General features: G+C 30.8%; 1 protein-coding gene across 1 annotated transcript in view; it reads left to right on the top strand.

The window, feature by feature from the left end:
* The first annotated feature begins 2,663 nt into the window (after window positions 1-2,663).
* Window positions 2,664-17,723, top strand: part of LOC123662247 (aquaporin AQPAe.a) — a 45,468-nt gene continuing 30,408 nt past the window's right edge. The window contains exons 1-2 of the mRNA XM_045597119.1: window positions 2,664-2,762; window positions 6,107-6,319. Coding sequence (XP_045453075.1) covers window positions 2,664-2,762; window positions 6,107-6,319 — 312 coding nt within the window. The remainder of the gene's footprint in view (window positions 2,763-6,106; window positions 6,320-17,723) is intronic.

Below are 17,723 nucleotides of genomic sequence, written 5' to 3'. Positions count from 1 at the left end.
AATAGGGTTACTTCTACATATGTTAAAATGTTTGTAATATATTGCTGAATAGAAAACTTAAAATAACTTTTTGTCAAATTTGAAGTTACCATTAACAAGTTTTTAATTCAACTGTTTCTTTGTTACGCTATTCTGATGTCCACTCCGTCGGTAAAATGATTTAAATGATTCCTTTATATTAAATATGTGTTTCATAATTGAATCAGTTTCGCATGAGAATTTATAATAAAACTCTGAAGAGTTAACTAATTTTTTCTAAATACTCATGACACAGATGAAGCAAACAGAAGAAGCAAAACAATTATATAAGATTGTACAAATATATTTTAAGCGTTGTGTGTAAGATTTAGTGTGTAAAAATGACATGTTCAACCTGTGAACAAGCCCTCTATAAAAAATAAAGTTAAAAAATGACTTTAGACAAGCATTAAACATATTAATTTATTATAATAACTAAACTTTTTAGGGAAATAGCAAAAAGGTTATTCGACGTCACAGGAGACCGAAGAGCTGGCAGCTACTTCGGACAAAGAATTAGTCTAGCTATTCAAAGGGGGAACGCTGCCAGTATCTTCGGAACCTTGCCTAAAGGGACTCCTTTTAATAATGTTTTTTAGTTATTATATTATGTATATATAACTTAAGGTTTTTTTTTAATTTAATGTAATTTTATTTAGAAAAGATACATAGTAACTAAACAATTTATTTAAATGAGGTACTTGTTGTTTTAATTTTAAAATATCTTTTTGGCTGTCAAAAAAGTAAATACCTTATTTATAACAATAATATAAAAATTAATTCATAAAAATATTTATGGCTAAGATTACAAATAAAGACAATTAACGAGGTTTGCAACAAAAACTATACAACGCCGAAATTAAATACTAAGATTACGAATAATTGAATGAACATTAAACTCTTATCTAAATATAAATCGTTATAGATTAATACAGAGTTATTAAATTGTTACGGTGAGTAATAAAATTATTACGGTTTTGCCCTATGTGTAAGTCTAGAAAGGCTTATTTCCATGTATTGCGAAATTAAAATATTCCAATACAACTCTGTGGTACTTTTCCGTTTGCATGCAAATCTTTATTTAAGAAATTCAACAGAGTATTTCTGGTTAGGATTATTCCACAATTTCTTATGGTATTTCATAGTCCTTTAGTCGTATTTTTAATCTTCTATATATAAATAACTTATCACATTGTTTGTCCGCGATGGACGCCAGAGCTACTTAATCAATTTTAATACAATTTGCACACCGTGTGCAATTTGATCCAACTTGAAAGATATCTTTTACTTATAAAGTAGCTACTGCTCACGACTTCGTCCGCGTTGAATAGTTACTTGAAAAAGAAAACCTGATTTTGAAAATTCCTTATTAGTGCTGTGCTCCTGTTGATCTTAGCTTTATGATATATAGCCTTCCTCGAATGGGCTATCTAACGCTGAAAGAATTTTTCAAATCGGACCAGTAGTTCCTGAGATTAGCGTGTTAAAACAAACAGACAAACAAACTATTTAGCTTTATAATATTAGTTTAGATATATAATTATTATATTTAAGAAAAAAATAAGGCGTTACGTAGTTTGCCAGGTCAGCTGGGTAACATGTAAAAAACTAACAAATTTATTTTAATAACAACACTTCGAATTACTAACAAAAATTCGAGTCTTATCAACGCGAATAAACCTGTTTCATAATTGTACGTAATTTATTTGTGGTTGCAATAAATAATTATTTTTCAACTAAAACATTAAACAAAGTTTTTAAAAGTCTTTCTTTGAATAAAACGCTTGCTTCTAATACAATATTTTTTCATCTATTATTAAAAAATTGTATGATTTAAACAAAAATAAATTTAAAACCCTTATAATTTGTAAAATAGAGGGAGAAACATTAGCAAAATACTTTAATTATTTAATTATGTTTTTCTAAACAAGTCAATCTCAAACCAGTATTAGGAACCAGTTTCATAATAAAAAGAACCCCTCTCGAGTTTTTATCGCATTGGGTTTATCTTGCGGGCGTTTTTATGCTACCTCGAATAGGCTTGCATCTCTGACGTCGATATTTTAGCTGTAATGCAGTAACTTACAACTAATGTTATGTATAAATAGCATACTAGTTGGATGGCCTGTCTCCTGTGTGATTCATAAGGAATGAGAAGGAATCTATGTTAAATACGAACAGGTACTTAGTGGCTTTATTTAGTACGAAGAATTTAAAGATATTTAAAATACAATTTATTCTGTCAAAGCCTCTAGCTTGTGGTTTCTTAGTGCTTTTAAAGTATTCAACAGAGAATCTTATTATTTCCCTTCAAAATATTTGCGGATTCCTCGCGTTCGAGAGATAGCACCGTCGTTGAATTTCAAACAGCCGATTAATTTATAAACAACGCACAAGAAACACTCTCGGAATAAAAACTGAGCTGCATTCGACCGGTCCGCTGTCATCCGCCACTCAGGTGTATGAAGCGTTACAGAAAGGTAGTGCTGCGCCGTTCGCATTCTTCACGAACAATTTCCCCCGAACTCTAAGGAATTTGCAATTACAAATAAAATAACTTGCGGTATATAAATAATTATTATATCTGTCGTAACTGTGAGGTGCTGTTTTATAGAAAAACGGACTAGAAAGTGATTGTATTCAAAATGAAGACGGATTATCCTATGGATGATATGCAGAAGAGTAAGTTTAATGATATTATTAGAAAAGTCGTTAAGATTGGAGGATTTACTTTCTTAACTGCGGTAAAATATATACATATTATACGTGTATGTATTTCTTTTTAATGTAAATAAGCTATCATTAAAACTGCTATGGGTATCATTTAAAGAATAAATTAATTCGGCGGAGAAAAACGTCGATTACTATTGGTTTACGAAACTAAGCGAAATACACATTCTTATTATAACAGCGCAGCTAAAACGTATACATTTTTATATCAACGTTATTAATTTTCTTGATTTCTGAATATATTTATAAATATTACAACTATGCACATACATTAAATTTTGAAATCGAATATAAATTGTCAAATTGTTTGATAATATACTAAAAATAACTATTTAGCGTCATTGCTGATTGAAAATTTTGTTATCTTATAGTAATTTTTATAACTATATAACTTTTTAAAAAGGTCCTTATCTCTTTTGCATTTTTTTCTAATCATAAATGATCGGATTAGTGAATGCATTCGTTTATGCTTATGTTATATATTGAGCTAAACAATGCTTACATAATAGTTTATTGAGAATTTACAAAAAACTGACTAAACTACAAAAAACCCAATTATGTCATTAGAAAAAAGATCTTTATGTTTTTCGGTCAAATTTATTACATTTTTATTTTCTGTAAACTATTTTTTATTTTTATTTTTCCGAACAGAAAATAAATTTAAAATATATGTTGTTAAGAATCAGCGTTGTTTTATAAAACAAAATAAAGTCTATAACTATAAATTAGCAATAAAAAGTCTTATAATATTGAAGACATTAAAAATTATATTACTTTTGCAATGTGTCATATCAAGCAATAATCAAGCTGCAATGAATTTGCATAAAAATATATAAATGGTTTATTTCACTTTGTTTTTATATTTTAAAATAGTTATAGTTAATAGGTATATTACCTGCGGTTGCCAATTATTTTTCAGTTTTTTAGATATGAAAAATTCATTCCATTATTTATGCATATAATTTCTTTTTCAAGTTTACTAAACCTGCATATATAACTTGTGTGAATATTTTCATCATATAGGTTGTAGTGTGAAAGTGGCCAGTAGTGTGAAATTTAAATTAAAAATAAATAAACTGGCGCACATGCCGATTTCAAATTCTATCCATAAAGGTTTATATATTCGTCTATCACTTTCTCTGTTGTGTACGTTAGTTGAAGGTAAAGAAATAACATTAATAATGTTGCATATTTTTCATAACAATATTTTTAATAGATTGATTATATATTTTACCTTTACATGCTTAAAATAAAAAAGCATCTATTTACAGGACACTATTGATTGTGGTTAACAGATAATACCCATTAGAAGTTTATTTTAAAAGTACAATGATAAATATTTTTGCATAACAATCAGTTACAATAAAACGAGTCATGGATAAAACGACATTTGTATTATATATGCATAGAAGCAAGTTATTTATTCGTATATTTAATAAAAAAGTATGTTGGCATTCAGATTAAAAAAAAAAAAAAAATTATACGTTTTTATAGATTCAGTCTTGACTTTTGTTGGTACAAAATTTGATCAAGACACATTTCATAGTTTTACTTGCGTTTCAACAATGTAATTCGAGTATCTTTAAAGTTACTTAGACCTAGCCTGCCTAACTTAATTGTCTTAAAAGGGGTTAACCATTCCTAGTTTTATTTAACTCATCTAATTTCATTTTTTTTCTCTCTACGTCAATTTGTCGTCGTCGATAGATCGATGTTTGCTCCCCCTGCATCCCTACTTTCCAATGATTTCGGTCTTCAGTCATCATTCGCATTCAGCCTGTAACATCCCTGTTGGGCATAGGCCTCTTTCCCCGTGTAGGGCAACGATAGGAGTGGAAGTGAACCCGCAAGCCCTCAGTGTTGCTGTCATCATAATAAATGTTAATAAAGTTTCGTTTTTTACGCTTCAGCCTGTAATATCCCACTACTGGGCATAGGCCTCTTCCCCCGTGTAGGAGAAGGATCAGAGCTTAATCCACCACGCTGCTCCACTGCGGGTTGGCGGATATATTACCTACCATGAGTAACGATCACTATCAGGTGTATATGATAACAACCGGGACCGACGGCTTAACGTGGTCTCCGAGGCACGGTGGGGAGACCCACAAGAACTGCACAAACACCCAGACCACGGCAAACACCTGTATGGCCAATACAAATGTTTGTCATGTGCGAGGATCGAACCCGCAACCGCCAACGCAACAGGTACAATCGATGGCTGTAACCGTTGAGCCAACGCGGCGTCTAAAGTTTCGTTATGTATTCAAAATCATTTAAATATAGAAATTATTAGACTATATTAAACACATCTCAGGCAGTTCGAGTGTGTTTGCATGATATCATTGTGGCGCAAAACATCTTTTATTATTTAAACAGACTTGACATTGTTTTAGACTTTTAGAACTACTACGAAGCGTATTTGAACAGTTAAAATAATATTATTATCTTAATTTTGAGTGTCTCGACGTTACTGTAGTGAATTTATTCATTTCATAATAAATTATCGATTGTTAGAGCGAAGTGTTTATAAAATAACTACAAACAATAAATGTTAAACGTACATTTATAGTTATGTTGAATTATACAGATCTCTATAAGCTCATCAAACTTAATAAACAGCTGTAAGTTTCTTACAATTATAAATTAAAATTGTGTTCTAGTGTGATGTATTTTTTATTTTATTGTAAGAATTTTATTCTGATTAGGTACTTAGCGGTGTCTCAAGCAGTTCTGACGGTTACTGTTCAGAAAATCAGAGCATTCGAGTGGCTTTCTGGTGCAAATAAAAAATAACTCGTAATTTTTGACATTAGTTCATACTATCTTATATCTTTATTACATAGACCCTGAACGTACATATGCAACATGTGTTATTTATAGGTTTAGTTGCGTTGGCGGTTGCGGGTTCGATCCCCGCACATGACAAATATTTGTATTAGCCATACAGGTGTTTGCCGTAGTCTGGTTGTTTGTGCAGTCCTTGTGGATTTCCCCACCGTGCCTCGGAGAGCACGTTGAACGGTTAGTCCCGGTTGTTATCATGTACACCTGATAGCGGTCGTTACTCATAGTAGGGAATATATCAGCAAATCCCGCATTGGAGCAGCGTGGTGGATTAAGCTTTGATCCTTTTCCTACATGGGGAAAGAGGCCTATGTTCAGTATATATATTACATATATAGTATATATATTACAGGCTGAAGCAGGATACGTTTAGTAAGGTTCACTTGAAAAAATGTCATATTCTTATAATAATAGTTTTGATATGACTCTATATATCCGTTATTTTTTCAAAGTATTGTCTCTGTTACATATGTTAGGGTAAAGAAGATATAACTGTAAGACAAATAATTATTAGATAATATTTTTTACAGGAACGAGCTCCATAATCGGGTTGTCCGATGTGACTGACAACAAGCTGATCTGGAGGCAGCTCGTCGCGGAGTTGGTGGGCACATTCCTGTTGACTTCTATTGGTGTTGCATCTTGCATCGCAATAACAGATGCCAACGCGCCTGCTGTCACTAGCATCGCGCTATGCTTCGGTCTACTCGTCGGGTCCATTGTTCAGGTATGTTATGTTATATTGTCCTTACTTTATTAATATAAATAATTTTGAGAAAGAACTTGAAAATTCAACATTATTAAATAGTAAGTTCTGAATTCATTTATTATTTATCAAAACGCTTTAAATAGGCAGAAATCATGACAGGAAATACACAACATAAAATAAAAATACCAAACTGAATATTCCAGTAACTTTTTGATAATTTAATTGCAGCAAGTTAAAACCATGACTATGTTTTAAACTGCTTGACAAGATTTTTATATGAAAATAAAAACTTGAATGTAGTAAAGTTACGAATAGTTTATAACGTACGTAATATTAGAAGCATAAGTAACAAGATTTATTAAATATTATAGTCATATGTATCATATTTCACAACAATGAAGTGCGATGCAATCTTGATAGGAGGAAAATGTGTCATGAATATCAATATTCTAATAAAAAACGTGTTGTAATATGGAAGTGTAAAGAACACGCCTTCAACTTATAGAACTGCGATATTTTAGGAATGGTAATTGTTTTTGTAGATATTTTTATGATATACAATTTTTGTCTGGACTATATTATTAATAAAACTAATTTTCAACAATTGTGCCCAACCAAGGCCTCTAGCATAAATTAGCTCTGTCGAGTTTTTGTAATTTGAAATCTCTTTTTGGCCGTATAATTTAAATTTATAATGTAGTTTGAATAATTAATTTTCGTATTTTATTGTTTATTTTAACAAAAAATTCTCTATTTCTGAAGAGAGATCATTTGTCTGCAAGAGATCACTACTAGTGATAAGGCCGCCTTTGCATCTTTTTAAGTTATAATATTGTATTTCCTTGTATAATTTTAAATGTGCAATAAAGTGTTAAATAATAATAATAATAATTTAATCATGCAATAAATATTGCCATTATGTTTCTTATATTTCTTATAAAACAAAATAATTGTAATAATTAACAATTAATAATTTATTACCTATAAAAGTATGATGGGGTTATAATTATGTACAACAGAAACAACATTGTTTTTGTTTAATCTCAAAAAAGTTAAGTATATTATCTTTCATTGTATAAGTATGGCTTAAGACAAGGGCGTGCCAGATAAAACTATAAATAAGGTTTCAAATAAGATAAAGTGGCACAAACTACTTTTAAACTTCGATCGTTTTTACGTTATTTATTTTCTGGTTGAAAGGATTTTTCATTTTAAGTCAATCTTATGACGCTATTATTATTCTTATATATAAAATTCCGTATCACAATGTTAGTTATCATAGTCCTCCGAAACGTCTGGACCGATTTTTATGAAATATTGTGTGCATATCGGGTAGGTCTGAGAATCGGCCAAAATCTATTTTTTATACCCCTAAGTTAGCTAGTTAAATTATAAAAAATGATAACATCCCTCGTTATTCTACTCAAAAGTCCAGGATCTGCTACGTTATCACTGAGTGGTCTAAAAATGGTAAAAACCAAACAGACAAAAACTTGTCCCAAGCGGGCGAAGATATATATGAAAAGCTATTTTAAAATACGATAACACTACTTAATAATAATATACACATTTATAAAATTGTCGATCTAGGCTAAATATTTTTATGTTACTAATAATAATATAATCATCATAGTTTCTAACATCTATTACGTAATTCGCAATATTTACGTATTATAAAATAAATTATGAACATGAACATCGTTAAAGTCAATACCGCGGAATCGGACGTTTTAGCCGATGTCCGGCCTTTCCCACGCGGTCGCGTACCCATACTCGGTCATGTGTTAAAAGTATTACATGTGTTCCGTTCAATATCATTAAAAGGCCAATATGCAAAATAGATGAATTAGTAAACCTTGACATACGATCATAGCTCTGTACCACTTCTCTCTAATGGAGGCGAGTAGAATCGACAGGCATGGCAAGTTTATTGACATTGTAATTATATGTGACAGAATAATTTTGGTATTAAAAATAGCGTGTCTACTTTTATAACTTCATAATAATATTGAAAATAAAAAAGAACCGGCCAAGTGCGAGTCGGACTCGTGCATTGAGGGTTCCGTACAAACAAAATTATTAAAAATACTTTTATTATATGATGTAACTAAAAATTTATGCTTTTCGAAAATTTTCCTTTATATATGTTATAAGACGTTGCTTAGTACCAAATTTCAAGATTCTGAGTTCACAGGAAGTAACCTGTAGATTTTGATTCCCTTGCGAGTGTCGAAAATTCACAGCATAAACGGCTGTACCCTTTGATTGCGTTCGATTAGCAGTTTGATTTTTCACAGCTTCAAGGGACTTGAGTATTTGTTATGAATTTCAGCTTTTGCTTTCCTAAAAAAAAGGGCCTTGACGGACAATAAAGTGATCCTATAAGATTTCAGTTTTTTCCTTTTGAGGTACGGAACCCTAATAAATATAAAAATATATTTGAAAATTATGTCTAAGTATTCATAGGTCGGCTGTAAATATAATTTCAATTCCTAATCTATTATTCACAATTTAGCATGAACTATCTTTTTATTGGAGCTGCACAATAAAAAAAAAAATACAGTCGAATTGAGAACCTCCTCCTTTTTTGGAAGTCGGTTAAAAAATACAATACACTAATACTTACAGTTTTTTTTTTAATATTTGTATTTTCGTGTGTCTGTTTCCATAATAAAATACATGTTTACTAATATTTTTTCGACACGTTGTTTAAACAAACAAATCATCGAAATGTGTTATCAGAAATCTAGTGGTCACGAATAATGCATCTGTATGTCACGCGTTTAGCCCTGGACGTTGCGCAACTTGATCTAATGTTTGATATACCCGCTACACACGTTAAGTATATTGTTATTAGTGAGTACTACAAAATTATATAACATTATTATAATACTATTACATTAATTTTTATAATACGACATATTTATATCGTACGATGTGGTGCACTTTTGTTTTAGAAATTTTGTAGGAACATGTTGTACCTTGGTTTGAAATAGATAATTTTTAAACATTTTTGAATATCATATCAAAAATTGACCGCTCCAGCGGGGTTTGAACCCGCGTCTCCGACTGACCGTGTCGGCGCTCTAGCCAATTAAGCTATGGAACGGTCAATTTTTGATATGATATTCAAAAATGTTTAGAATTCCTAATGTGTGGGTAACACAAAAATAAAATCGTACTTATTAGATAATTTTTATTTTAAGCTTCTCAATGATTCTCAACTATACGATGCACAAGAAAAGCTATGTTTGATATTTGTAAGTGTCCGGGTCATATGCTTTACTTTACTACTTTAAAAAATTATCGTATTTTGAGATTCGTCTTAATTAAACGAGTAATAGACATATTAAAATCAGAGAAAATTACAAGACAAAAATAAACAATAGTAAATTGGAATTAAGATAATAAAAATAAAGCACTTTAATATACATTCCCCTATAACTTTCAAGCTCTGAGTTTTAGTTACTAAATTTTACATTAGCTTCCTAAATGGATTTACTCGTTTAACACGCCTATTTTATTATTTGTTTAGTATAAAATTAAAATTAATAAAATTTTATTTGATAGCCTTCTTTTTAATATTAAATTTATATTTAATTTATCGTTTGTTAAATCGCTTTAAATTAACGACCATCCACATATACATTATAAGTTAGGTAGTGTAATCACTCGCCAGTTATAAAATAATAATATCTTTGCATTTTTATTGACCCTGAGTATTAAAAGGCGATAGTACGGTTCAACAATATCATAATAGTACTTATATGCAAATATATTTTAGTACTTCAGAATCGTTTGTTGTTTGATTTGGCAATAAAAGGCGTCACTATGTTCCACTTTCGATCAAGCTGTGTTTGTATTTTTCTTTTAAAAGTCAAGGGAAATAAATACTTGTAACGTATGTGTTCCCACGAATCATAATTTTATTGCGACATTCTGTGAAATAAAAAAATAAACAAAATAATGCAAACAATGCAAGTAAAATAGATTTGTCATGCTCATTGTCTTTTAAAGAAAAGTATAGATTTGATTAATACACATCCACGGGGCATAATATTTGAAGACTTGAAGTGAATGAATCCCAAAAAACGTATTCAAATGCCACGTTTTAAAACTGATATGCGTATATAATTCTCTATTCCTTAAATAACTGATCACTAATGATTAATGATTATTTATTATTGTAGACAATATAATAAGAGATCTAATTATTACGTGGACTGTTTTATTTTGTTGCGGAGATTCATTATAATTAAAAATTTCTACAAAAGAGGTTTTACAGTTTTCATCCGTACAAACTTTTATTCGTAAACAAATCTATACAAAAAAAAGTCTAAATGAAGCACTCAGCGCAAAACACGTAAAAAGCTAGACTAATTCGCCTAACTTTTTTTTCACGTTTTCTGTACTTTGTAGAAGATTTAAAGGAATTAAAAATTAAGAAAATTTTAAGAAACGTAACGATTAATTTAATTTCGCTAGAACTAGACAGTTCACGAGATAGGACATCTAACGGATCAAATAGCTTTATATAAAAATTAAGTAAATATAATAACACGTAACAAGGGCACATCAATAAATAGCGACGCGTGATGTTCAATAAACATAACTTGTATGAGAAAATTAAATAGCAGACGTTAACAAGTCGATTAGACATTCATAGTCATTCGATAGAACATTTGCAAGTAATCGCATTAATCATATAATGCATCGCGGGTAATCGACATCAGACATCTCAGATTCTCTCGTGTGTGATTTTATAATAATTTTTTTTCTTACATTTTCATGTGCATGTTTTCTATAATTTTGATGCCGTTTTTCTCATTATGTTTTTTTCGGTTTTACGCTAACGCTTCAGCCTGTAACATCCCACTGCTGGGCATAGGCCTCTATCCCCATTTAAGAGAGTGATCTGAGCTTAATCCACCACGCCAACCCAATGCGGGTTGGCGGATATATTCCCTACTATGAGAAACGATCGACGACGATATCAGGTGTACATGATAACAACCGGGACCAACAGCTGAACGTGCTCTCCAAGGCACGGTGGGAACACCCACAAGGACTATCCAATACAAATATCTACTCCGAATCCTTCGGGAATTGCCGGGAATCGAAACCGCGACCGTCAGTGTTAGGCGAAGCCGACACGGCCCACGCACGTTTTATAGTGTATCAAAGTAGTTGACATCATTGTGGAAACTTCTAGGAATAAATAAGATATAATTAGTTTTACAAAACAAGTTTGATTATTATACATATATGTATTTGTTTTGATAAATAATGTAGGTTTGTTTAAATATTGAAAGCATTTGATTAAGGAGATAATATTCCCCATTTGACCCGAATACTTAGGTAGCAGTAGTTACTATCATAACATTTTAATGTGATATCTATGGTTAAAAGATCGTATGTGTTTTTCTTTTTATAAAAATATCTTAAAAATTACTTGACTTACTGTCAAGTCTTGTTAAGGAGCCCAATTGTCTATCTTTCCTATATATTTGATGTGTCCCCGATTAAAATATACAAATATATAATTAAAATAATGAAATAAAAGCAACAAATATTTGAGATGTAACATAAAAGTATAATTTTAATAGAATTCGTGACCAGAAACTTTGAACCGTAGTGACCTCAGTTATATACTTTCCTAGCTTGTACTTATTTGGGCCAAGAGCTTTTTTAATTAAGGGTTCGGTGACGATTTATATATCTCTAGGTACCTTTTATATATACAGTAATGTTTTGTAATAGCTCGTAACTTATTACCATGCTTATCATGTCGATTTTATTATTCATAAGGTCGAATAAATCGAACTTTTACTTGTCTAATATTTTGAAATTAATAATCAAACGATGATTTTTAAATTAATATTTTTAAAATTAACTGAGGTAGAGCAAAGCAGAAATTTCCCGCTCAAAATATGGAGCTGCCCGACTAGGGTAGTACATCGGACCTTAAAGATCACTGCTAAATAATACTGTTTTCATGCAGTATTGTGTTCCTGTTAAAGTAAAGAATATAATAATCTTGAAACTAGTGAACTATGATTTCAAAATGATATATTATTATACGCCGACACATATAATTTTTACAGTTACATTGATTAAATAAATGGATATCTATCAAGTGTTCGCATTAAAACAATTGGCCTAAAAAGTGGCTATAAAACGTTTAACGAAATAAGAGCCGACAGTTAATAATTGAAGTCACAATCAATATGTAACTCTTCATCTTTTATGTTATAGAGGTTAATTAACAAATGAATTACTCTTGCATAAGGCAAGGCCTGTGGCTGTGCCCTCAGATAAACTCCGCATTTCACCGCCTTAACCGTGGCATTTAAAAAAAAACTTTTATTTCTTTCTAAACAAATTTCTAAAAGTAGTTCAATACGTCCATTAAAAAAAACTACTACCACCTGGGTACTTAAAAAGTCGACCGATGGCGGGATAACCATCCAATTGCTGGCTTTGAAATACACAGGCCCTGCGAAGGAAAAGCCAGCCCTGCGGTCAATAACCCGAATGCCCAGCGTGATGACTATGGGCAACACACATGAGTTCACGTAACTTTTGTCGTGAACTTCTGGATACCTATTTCCAGCTGTGGACTGCGATAGGCTGAAGTGATAGTGAAGTGAAGTGATTAAAAAAGGCTAAATTTTAGATGAAAATTTTCGTTATTTTACATCTTTAGAATGAACTGTTAATAAAATAATTATTTAAAAAAGAAGCAAACTTTCCGGAGAATATGGTATTTGATAATTAATCAAACAAACACATTTTTTAGCTTCGTAACATAAGTATATATTTATGAGATCGTATTAAATTAGTAATTACTGTGTAAATGTAAAACGAGATATCCGTTTGAAAGGTTTGCAAGAGCGATCAACAATTTCCCTTTACATCACAATTCCGATGCTTTGCTCGGAAAAGCGTGAAGAGCAAATAAGCGTATTAATATGTATCAGTAGAGGCAATGATAGGTACGGGGTTAAACCTTAGAAGATTTGCGCCGCTATTCCAAGAGCATGTATTTTTTATTGTCAAAATTGCTAGTACACGATTAAAAAACAAAAATTTATCTATATCTTCTATTTATGTATGATGAACCAATCTTTACCTACTAAACATTTTACAGCACTATCTATAAATAAATAAAAAATATTGGAATATTGACATAAATTCTTTTTTTAAATTACTTTTTTTCCAAGTGAATGTGACATAGTAAGTCAATAAAGGACAATCCTGTATGCAGCGTGCACTTAAGCAACTAAAATGTAATTTTTATTTGCAGTGTCGCAGCTGACTGCTATGTTTGTGATAAGAGATAAGAATAAGATCGGACCGATTAATCGGACTACGGTCCAGCGAGCTGTCGATAGTGAGATATTGATTGTCACTTCGCATTTGTTTGATCATTAACAACACTTGTTGCTTCATTACCGAGGCTGTATTGTGATTGACAGGGCTCGAACGTTGATTAAGAAACTAATGTTTAATATTATAAAGGGCTAATTGGTCGAACATTATAATTGTTATTGATGAACGTTTTAGCATTCTGATAAAAATGCTATTTCGGAATCGATTCCTAGTCGTTGACAGTGCATAATAGATTTGTTAATTTGTTAACCGACTTCAAAAAGGAGGAGGTTCGCAATTCGACTATATATATATATTATGTGTGTTGTCAACTCATGACTATTAATTGGGTGGAACAATTACAATGATTATTTTTTTAATCGAAACGTTCTAATCGAAAGACTTGTAATCGAAGTCGGTTTCTTTCTAACAACGTAAAACAGATGATATACATATACCTATAGCTGTTACAAGATACTTGAGCTCCCATAAATATAATGTTACTAGCATGAGAATAAAATTTTCTTCTCAAATCTAATCTAATGCTCATAATGTTAACAATAGCCAGGTGGTCATAAAAAGACTTAAATTTTATATGACAAATAGTACCAACTACATTATTTATTTATTTTAACTGCCTATATTTTTATCAGAACAAAAATAAAATGGTCATAAATATGTAGTCATATGATGTAATGTCAGTAAGGTGACGATGACTTCGCATCTTATCATCATATTGTGATCGTAATGGTCTCAACGTAAGAGTATAACCGTTTTATAATTTCTAAAAGGAAGAAAACGCATCATTTCACCTTCACGCAATTTTTGATTCGCTTCACTTTATAAATATACGTTACTGAGACAAATCACATTGCGTCAGTCTTGGTATTGCGAAAGATAATCTGTCAATCATATATTAACATCACAATGGTGTGGACAAATGCCGTCTATCGCTCGTGTCGCGCCCGCGCAGCCAATGTCACTCTCATACGAGTTTATTGTGCCACATAGGCACAGCTTTTACGTATAAAAGATCATAACGCATGAGATCAATTATTATGTTGTCATGCATGGTTTTATTGTTAACAGTCGGTCACACGACTTAATAACCACAACATAAAACATACCTAATAGAATCACAACATACATATATGTATAAAGAGAGTGAAATATTAACATATAAAATTAAAGCGAAAGAAACATTAATGAGCTTTAGCAAATTTTTAATTTTGTAATACTAAAATATATTTATAACAATACTTATTACATTTTGATAACAAAACTAAATTAGCTTGATAAAGTGTAAACCCAATAATCAAATGCCGGCCGGTTGAGCTTAAAGTTTAAGCTAGGAGTATATACAATAACCTAAAAGTATTTACTTCGTGTTAAACTTTTTGACATTAATGGTGACTATTTTATTTACGTGATTGTATTATATCAAATACCTTTGGCCTTGATTGCTTGCAAAAAATACAAGTCAACGATAAGTTTACCATTCATATATTGTGGGAAAATATTTTAAGCAAATTTACATTTTAAGCCCTTAAATAGTTTAACAAACAACATGTATATACATACAAGCTATTTCCGATAGCAAATATGTTAGATACGTACAAAGGTACATAGTCCACTCATTAACCTTTAAGATTTTTTATATCTGTATCTATACATCTATACAAATAAATAAAATTGCCGTGTCTGTTTGTAATATTAAAATAACCGCTTTTTACTAAATGCATATGGATGTATACACTGTACATATACCAAAATTACGTAGTCTACAATTTTTGTCTGTCTGTCTGTCGGTCTGTCTGCTTCTTCCGGCTAGTCTCTGAAATGGCTGGACCGATTTTGATGGGACTTTCACTGGCCGATAGCTGATGTAATAGGAAGTAACTTAGGCTACTTTTATTTTAGAAATTTATTAATTTTATAACTCTGCGAACTAAACAATAACTTTTTTTTAATTCCACGCAGACGAAGACGCGTGCAGTAGTGTAGTGCTAGTATTATAATACTTTATAAATAAAATAAATAATTCACAGTTACACTTAAATTTATTCGAAAAAAAAAATTACATTCTCAAAATTTTTGTTCATATTATCTTGTCGTTAGTTTTTATAGTAACTGTAATGAAATCCAAAGTGTTTCTGCGAAATAAGACAAACTTAATTCCACATGACATAAAATTATCTTTTCAATAAAGAAACAATTTCATCTGGTCTATTAATAAGAGTTAAGTTGATATAACAACCGCTCTGGTGTAGTGCTGCGAGTAGTCGCTTAAAACACCGGCGGTTTGCGGGTTCGACTCCCGCTCTCCCACGGCGTCTATCCTTGTGAGTCTCCCCACCATGCCTTGAAAGCACGTTATTAAGTCGGTCCCGGTTGTGTCATAAATATATCTGATAGCAATCGTTACTCATAGTAGGTAACATATAACAGCAGCGTGGTGGATTAGGCTCCAATCCTTCTCCTTAAAGGAAAAAAAAGCCTATGCCCAGAAGTGGGGTGTTACAGGCTGAATGCGTTAATTTGGTTTGTTGCGCTAAATCTAAGTAAGCCTTGAAGATGTTTCGAAAAAATATTTTTTACTCGTATGTTTAATAAAGACAGACACAGGTGACAGACTGTCAGTTCAACTTATTGCAGTCTACTGCTGGACGTAGGCCTCCCGAAGTTCGCACCAGACATCCCGGTTTTACAGACCGACTATATAATATTAAATATCTGGACTGCTCGCTTGTATCTCCCCTCTAGTTGTATCAAAAAGTATCTGCGCAAATTCTTTCCATTCCATTTTCACCTCTAAATTTTGAAATGAAAATGGAAAATGTATGCAATATAGCGATTCAACGGCCAAAATTTTTTTGTAAATATTTAGTTCTTAAGTTGTGAATTGTAAATATGTATAATATTTAATAAGCTATTGATGTATGCTTAATGATATATGATGTATGAATGCATATATGACTCGACTTGTCAACTTGTCAATGAAAGTGGAGTGGCATTTTACGATTACATTTCAAAGCGACTAATGACATTCAAAAAATACATGATTTTATAGAAAAAATTTTTCTCAAGCTTAAAAAATGTAAAATATGAAATATCTTAACTTAAGTATCGTAATCGGATGTAGACGTTAGTTATCTTTGTAAATCTTGTGACCTTATATAACCGATATTGAACGCATAATTATTCTATTAAGTCCAAAGTCGATTTATTTATAAAACTGATAAAACAAGCATAGGTTTCATAATTTAATAATTTAATAACATTACTTTCAAATTTATTTCACTTATCTTAATAGTTGAAAAGGAAGTTATATATTATTTACTTGTATTTTATTCAAATATACTTAGTCGTACCAAAAAAATTTAGTGTCAATATTATTACACTTATAAAAATTAATTATAAGTGACCTTTAGCGTTCGTTATAATTTAGATTTATTTTATTTGTTGTAATCATGCTTTATCGATTATTTTATTTTTGAACAACGTAACGTATTTAATTTATTTTTGATTAGAAAATTAATTAGTACAAAATATTTTTAATTTGTAACGGCGCACTCACGCTTAAGATACGTTAATTCGATTGGTTTTCTTAATTATTTGCAGTTATTGCTGAATATATTTACAACTGTTACGGTTACTATTTATTATGTACACAGGTGTTATTTTATTACATATTTTCCTGTTAGAAAATTCACAATGACTTATAAGAACAGAGGATATAACTGAAATAGCTTTGAGACTAACGTTAAAATGTATTAATCGGAATATTATAGTTCATAAATCACGTCTACGAACCATGTCTTAATAATGTATGAATATTTCGATGACTTACAACAAATTGTATAGAACGATTCAATATAAATTATTTTAAATATTTACCATAACATGGCCAATATTTTATATAAATATAAAATCTTCTAACGTACTTTATATAAATATTAAATTTGCAAAAGTCTCATTTCCAGATTTTCTTTCTGAATCAAAAATTGAAATATTGTTTTCGAGAAACTGCACTCTTAAAAATACTACGATC

The sequence above is a fragment of the Melitaea cinxia genome, chromosome 2, assembly GCF_905220565.1.
Source record: "Melitaea cinxia chromosome 2, ilMelCinx1.1, whole genome shotgun sequence".
NCBI lineage: Eukaryota > Metazoa > Arthropoda > Insecta > Lepidoptera > Nymphalidae > Melitaea > Melitaea cinxia.
Note: the sequence above shows the minus strand (reverse complement) of the source record. Positions and strands in the feature narration are given on the sequence as shown.